This window comes from Bombina bombina, chromosome 2 (assembly GCF_027579735.1).
Source record: "Bombina bombina isolate aBomBom1 chromosome 2, aBomBom1.pri, whole genome shotgun sequence".
In the NCBI taxonomy this organism is placed as follows: Eukaryota; Metazoa; Chordata; class Amphibia; order Anura; family Bombinatoridae; genus Bombina; species Bombina bombina.
Genome location: NC_069500.1, coordinates 503,718,488 through 503,726,345, shown reverse-complemented (window position 1 = coordinate 503,726,345; position 7,858 = coordinate 503,718,488). Strand labels below are relative to the sequence as shown.

Here is a 7,858-nt window from a genome sequence, read left to right as displayed (position 1 = left end):
CTTTCTAACATGCAAACTTTAAAATCAGTGAGTTTGAAACAATTCAGGATAGCTGAAATTAAAACGTTTTGTCTTACACTTGCTAAGGCAGGGACCTTTTCTTCCTTTCTATCAGGTCATGATTCATGTTTACTAGGGAAAACATTTCTAATGATACTTCTCATGCATCAATTGTTTCCGCCTTTTCAATTAGGATATTTATTTTTATATCACAGGATGTGTGACAATATTACTTTTGTGGATGGATTTATTTTTTTAGGACTTGAGACAGTTTCAGAATTGAAAATCCTTATTTTTACAGTGCTAGCACTTATCTACATTCTGTCAGTTATTGGTAACTTCACTGTCTTAGTTATCATAAGAACAGACTCTCGTCTTCACACACCCATGTACTTCTTTCTACTTAATCTTGCACTGATAGAAATTTTGTACACCACATCTATCACCCCGAATACTCTAAAAAATATCTTGAAAGATGAGAAAAGGATCTCTTTTGCTGGATGCTTTATTCAGATGTTTCTCTTTGCTACATTGGGGAGTTCAGAATGTGTCCTCCTTGGTGTTATGGCTTACGATAGATATGTAGCCATATGTCACCCTCTGTTATATACCAAAATCATGAATCAGCCTTTTTGTTTCTGTCTAGCACTGATTTGCTGGATTATTGGAATTGCAAATGCTTTGCCTCATACAACCCTCACATCAATGTTACCTTACTGTAATAGCCGTATTATTAAGCACTACTTCTGTGAGATTCCACCTCTTCTTAATATATCTTGTAAAGACACCTATGTTAATAAAATACTGGTATTCCTTCTTGGTGGATGTATAATTTTGGGCTCTCTGACCTTGACTCTTATTTCATATATATTTGTCATTGCTGCAGTTATGAGAATTTCTTCTCTAACTGGAAAGCAAAAAGCCTTCTCTACCTGCACCTCACACCTCATAGTTGTCACCATTTTTTTTGGAACCGTTACTTGTAATTATCTTCGACCCAATTCATATTCTTTTTCTAGCCAGGATAAAGTCATCTCCTTAGTTTATGTTGTACTAACACCTTTTATAAATCCAATCATTTATAGCTTAAGAAATAAGGATTTTCAACGGGCTTTGGAAAAAGTGTTTCAGTTTGTAGTTGGTGAGTAAATGAAATGTAAGAGATATATTAAAACAAATGAGAGTGCCTTATATATAGCAATAAATTATACAAAATAATAACAATAACATGTAAAAATCCCTGTTTAAGTCGGCTGTGTTGCCTGCAAAAATTGAATCTAAAAAAAAATACCAAAATATAGACAGAGCAAAATCAAAGATTATTGATGTGATAGAGTGCTTTATTGACAAAGTTAAAATGTCACAATATATGCGTACATATATAAAAACAGTGAAAAAAACAAATAAGCTGTTTGTCACAATACTAAGGGCTAGATTACAAGTAAGGTACAAACAGTTTTATGCTAGCTCAATCGTGTTTATGCAAGACATTTTCATTCCGCTGATATTACAAGTGGAGCAAAATCGTGATTGCACTAGCGCAATCATCCTTTACGCTTCAATCCTTACAGTGATCTCAGAGCTGTGCTTAACTGTTTTCCAAAACAAAAAAGGTGCACAAAACACTTCAAAAATATATCACAAAGTACAGTTACATGCATATTAACATTGCCTAATAAAAAATATTGCACAAAAAATATTGTACAAAAAAGTTATAAGGGCTCAAAGATATGAGATCTCGGGTGTTAGAGAAAAAAAAAAGGCGGCAAAGGGATTTAACATTGAGATACATTCATATACATTGCTAAATATGTTTTTGTGTGTATATATATATATTTATATGTATATCTATTTACAGTCATATATAGACATAAAAACATAAATATATATGTACACACATATATAAACATATATACAGTATAAGTGCATTATATCCCTTTGCCATTGAGCAGATAAAAACATGATGAAACATTTATGCAATATTCATATTTAATAAAGATTTAAACTATCGGCTAGATTTAGAGTTCTGCGTTAGGGTTAAAAAGCAGCGTTAAGGGGCCCTAACGCTGCTTTTTAACGCCCGCTGGTATTTAGAGTCAGGCAGGAAAGGGTCTACCGCTCACTTTCTTTCCGCGACTTGAGGCTACCGCAGATCCCCTTACATCAATTGCATATCCTATCTTTTCTATGGGATTAGCCTAACGCTGGTATTACGAGTCTTGGAAGAAGTGAGCCTCTACTAGCAAGACTCCAACCGCAAGAAAAAGCCTGTAGTTAAGAGTTTTATGGGCTAACGCGAGAACATAAAGCTCTTAACTACTGTGCTATAAAGTACACTAACACACATAAACTACCTATGAACCCCTAAACCGAGGCCCCCCCACATCGCAAACCCTATAATAATTTTTTTTAACCCCTAATCTGCTGCTCTGGACACCGCCGCCACCTACATTATACCTATGAACCCCTAATCTGCTGTCCCTAACATTGCCGACACCTATATTATATTTATTACCCCCTAATCTGCCCCCCCAACGTCGCCACCACCTACCTACACTTATTAACCCCTAATCTGCCGACCGGACATCGCCGCCACTATAATAAATGTATTAACCCCTAAACCGTCGCACTCCTGCCTCGCAAACACTATATTAAATTTTATTAACCCCTAATCTGCCCTTCCTAACATCGCCACCACCTACCTACAATTATTAACCCCCTAATCTGCCACCCCCAACGTCACCGCTACTATAATAAAGTTATTAACCCCTAAACCTAAGTCGAACCCTAACCCTAACACCCCCCCTAACTTAAATATAATTTAAATTAAACAAACTAAATTTACTATCATTAAATAAATTAATCCTATTTAAAACTAAATACTTACCTATAAAATAAACCCTAATATAGCTACAATATAACTAATAGTTACTTGTAGCTATTTTAGGTTTTATATTTATTTTACAGGCAACTTTGTATTTATTTTAACTAGGTACAATAGCTATTAATAGTTAATAACTTGGATGAAGTCATTTAAAGGAACCTTCATTTGGCCTTAGGACATCGTATGAAGAGGATGGCTCCGCGTCGGATGGATTCAAGATGGCTCCGCTCTGGTTGATTGAAGATTGAAGATGCCGGTTGGATGAAGACATCTGCCGCTTGGTGTACCTCTTCTGCCCCGATCGGATGAAGACTTCTAACGCTCCGGATGTCCACTTCTGGCCCATCTGTGCCTGGCTGGGTGAACACGGCTCCAGGTAGGGTGATCTTCAGGGGGGGTAGTGTTATTTTTTTTTAAGGGGGGATCGGGTGGGTTTTAGAGTAGGGGCATGTGGGTGGTAAGTTGTAATGTTGGGGGGGGATGTATTTTTATTTACAGGTAAAAGAGCTGATTACTTTGGGGCAATACCCTGCAAAAAGACCTTTTAAGGGCTGGTAAAAGAGCTGATTACTTTGTAATTTAGGATAGGGTAGGGCATTTTATTATTTTGGGGGGCTTTTTTATTTTATTAGGGGGCTTAGATTAGGTGTAGTGATGTCGCAAACTGAAAATTTTCCGTTCGCGAACAGTGAATGCAAACGTCCGCAACTGTTCGCGAACGGGCGAACCTGGCGAACCACCATTGACTTCAATAGGCAGGCGCATTTTAAAACCCACAGGGACTCTTTCTGGCCACAATAGTGATGGAAAAGTTGTTTCAAGGGTACTAACACCTGGACTGTGGCATGCCGGAGGGGGACCCATGGCAAAACTCCCACGTAAAATTACATAGTTGATGCAGAGTCTGGTTTTAATCCATAAAGGGCATAAATCACCTAACATTCCTAAATTGTTTTGAATAACATGCTTTAAAACATCAGGTATGATGTTGTATCGATCAGGTAGTGTAAGGGTTACGCCCGCTTCACAGTGACAGACCAAACTCCTCGTTTAACGCACTGCAAACAATCGCAAACAGTCCATTTGCACAACCACGAGATAGATTTGATAGATAGATACATAGATTAGATAGATAGATCAATAGATGCAATATACATTTGATAGATACGATAGATAGATAGATTTGATAGATAAATAGATAGATTTGATAGATAGATCATTTCCCAGACAGAGATTTACAAGACATGTGGTCTGAGACCCATGGTAAGGTTCCTAGAGGCAGTTGCGGCACCAGGGGACGTGTATATGGCATGGATTTTAGGAACCGGGAGATTGAAAAAGATGCTTGGTTGATCCTCCTACTTCAAATTTGGGGCACTGGGGCGTGCAATCTACTGTGCCACCAGATATGAGTGGTGTGTTAAGTAGTACTATTCTGATCAGTTTAATCCCTGTTACGCCCCCTATCAGGGGACGTGTATATGGCATGGATTTTAGGAACCGGGAGATGGAAAAAGATGCTTGGTAGTTCCTCCCACTTCAAATTTGGGGCACTGCGCATGCAATCGTGGCCGGACTTTTAGCCGTCGGACATTTGGCCGACAAACATTTGGCCGAAACACAACTGACTGTCACAAAACAGTTCGGCCGCGATAGATAGATTTGATAGATAGATAGATAGATAGATACATAGATTAGATCGATAGATCAATAGATGCAGTATACATTTGATAGATACGATAGATAGATAGATAGATTTGATAGATAAATATATAGATTTGATAGATAGATAGATAATTTCACAGACAGAGAATTACAATACGTGCATTCTGGGACCCATGGTAAGGTTCCCAGAGGCAGTTGCGGCGCCAGGGGACGTGTATATGGCATGGATTTTAGGAACCGGGAAATGGAAAAAGATGCTTGGTCGGTCCTCCTACTTCAAATCTACTGTGCCACCAGATATGAGTTGTGTGTTAAGTAGTACTATTCTGATCAGTTTAATCCCTGTTACGCCCACTATCAGGGGACGTGTATATGGCATGGATTTTAGGAACCGTGAGATGGAAAAAGATGCTTGGTCGGTCCTCCTACTTCAAATTTGGGGCACTGCGCATGCAATCATGGCCGGACTTTTAGTCGACGGACATTTGGCTGATGGACATTTGGCCGATGGACATTTGGCCGAAACACAAGTATACGATGTGAGCCTGGCACACACGCTGGCAGGCAGGCAACTGCAATTAGATTACACTGATGTTTCACAGTCAAAAAAGTTTTTTTTTTTTAAATTTACACTACTGTTTCACCAGATATGAGTGGTGGCACTGGGCAAGTGGGCACAGTATACAATGTGAGCCTGGCACACACGCTGGCAGGCAGGCAACTGCAATTAGATTACACTAGCAGACTGATGTTTCACAGTCAAAAAAGTTTTTTTTTTTAAATGTACACTACTGTTACACCAGATATGAGTGGTGGCGCTGGGCAAGTGAGCCTGGCACACACACTGGCAGGCAGGCAACTGCAATTAGATTACACTAGCACACTGATGTTTCACAGTCAAAAAAGTTTTTTTTTAAATTTACACTACTGTTACACCAGATATGAGTGGTGGACCTGGGCAAGTGGGCCTGGCACACACGATGGCAGAAAGGCAACTGCAATTAGATTACACAAGCAGACTGATGTTTCACAGTCAAAAAAGTTTTTTTTTTAAATTTACACTACTGTTACAACAGATATGAGTGGTGGCACTGGGCAAGTGGGCCTGGCACACATGCTGGCAGGCAACTGCAATTAGATTACACTAGCAGACTGATGTTTCACAGTCAAAAAAGTTTTTTTTTTTTAAATTTACACTACTGTTACACCAGATATGAGTGGTGGCACTGGGCAAGTGGGCCTGGCACACATGCTGGCAGGCAGGCAACTGCAATTAGATTATACTAGCAGACTGATGTTTCACAGTCAAAAAAGTTTTTTTTAAAATTTACACTACTGTTACACCAGATATGAGTGGTGGTACTGGGCAAGTGGGCCTGGCACACACGCTGGCAGGCAGGCTTACACAAGCAGACTGATGTTTCACAGTCCAAAACATTTTTTTTTAAATATACACTACTGTTACAACAGATATGAGTGGTGGCACTGGGCAAGTGGGCACAGTATACGCTGTGAGCCTGGCACACACGCTGGCAGGCAGGCAACTGCAATTAGATTACACTAGCAGACTGATGTTTCACAGTCAAAAAAGTTTTTTTTTTTTAATTTACACTACTGTTACACCAGATATGAGTGGTGGCACTGGGCAAGTGGGCCTGGCACACATGCTGGCAGGCAGGCAACTGCAATTAGATTACACTAGCAGACTGATGTTTCACAGTCAAAAAAGTTTTTTTTTTTTTAATTTACACTACTGTTACACCAGATATGAGTGGTGGCACTGGGCAAGTGGCTTGGCAGGCAAGCAACTGCAATTAGATTACACAGGGAAAAAAATGATGTTCTAGCCCTAAAAATGGCTTTTTGGGATGCTGTCCTTATAGCAGAGATCAGATGAGTCCTTCAGGACTGTATTGGACACTGAATACACTAGCCTAGCTATCAATTTCCCTATAAAATCAGCAGCAACTACACTGTCCCTCCTCTCACTAACAATGCAGCTTCTGAATGAATCTAAAATGGCTGCTGTCCAAGAGCTGGGAGGGTCTGGGAGGGAGTGTCTGCTGCTGATTGGCTGGAATGTGTCTGCAGACTGTGAGATACAGGGTCAAAATTTACTCAATGATGACGAATAGGGGGCGGATCGAACATCGCATATGTTCGCCCGCCGCAGCGAACGCGAACATACTATGTTCACCGGGAACTATTCGCCGGCGAACAATTCGCGACATCACTAATTAGGTGTAATTAGTTTAAACTTCTTGTAATATTTTTGTATTTTTTGTAATTTAGTGGGGTTTTTTTTTGTACTATAGTTTAGTTTATTTAATTGTATTTTAGTTTAGATAATTGTAAGTAATTTATTTAATTATTTTAATGATAGTGTAGTGTTAGGTGTATTTGTAACTTAGGCTAGGATTTATTTTACATTTAATTTTGTAATTATTTTAACTAGGTAGCTATTAAATATTTATTAACTTTTTAATAGCTATTGTACCTAGTTAAAATAAATACAAAGTTGCCTGTAAAATAAATATAAATCCTAAAAGAGCAACAATGTAACTATTAGTTATATTGCAGCTATATTAGGGTTTATTTTATATGTAAGTATTTAGTTTTAAATAGGATTAATTTATTTAATGATAGTAAATTTAGTTAGTTTAATTTAAATTATATTTAAGTTAGGGGGGTGTTAGGGTTAGGGTTAGACTTAGGTTTAGGGGTTAATAACTTTATTATAGTAGCGGCGACATTGGGGGCGGCAGATTAGGGGTTAATAATTGTAGGTAGGTGGCGGTGATGTTAGAGAGGGCAGATTAGGGTTTAATAAAATTTATTATAGTGTTTGCGAGGAGGGAGTGCGGCGGTTTAGGGGTTAATACATTTATTATAGTGGCAGCGATGTCCGGTCGGCAGATTAGGGGTTAATAAGTGTAGGTAGGTGGTGGCGACATTGGGGGGCAAATTAGGAGGTAATAAATATAATATAGGTGTCGGCGATGTTAGGGGCAGCAGATTAGGGGTTCATAGCTATAATGTAGGTTGCGGCGGTGTCCGGAGCGGCAGATTAGGGGTTAATAATAAAATGCAGGTGTCAGCGATAGCGGGGGTGGAAGATTAGGGGTTAATAAGTGTAAGGTTAGGGGTGTTTAGACTCAGGGTTCATGTTAGGGTGTTAGGTGTAGACTTAGAAAGTGTTTACCCATAGGAAATAATGGGGCTGCGTTGGGAGCTGAACGCTGCTTTTTTGCAGGTGTTAGGTTTTTTTCAGCCAGCTCAGCCCCATTGTTTACTATGGGGATATCGTGC

The 7,858-nt window shown here is 39.1% G+C and overlaps 1 protein-coding gene across 1 annotated transcript; it reads left to right on the top strand.

The window, feature by feature from the left end:
* The first annotated feature begins 216 nt into the window (after positions 1-216).
* On the top strand, positions 217-1,149 carry LOC128647083 (olfactory receptor 1019-like). The gene has a single exon (XM_053699899.1). The coding sequence runs from the start codon at positions 217-219 to the stop codon at positions 1,147-1,149; it is 933 nt and encodes a 310-aa protein (XP_053555874.1).
* Positions 1,150-7,858: the final 6,709 nt, after the last annotated feature.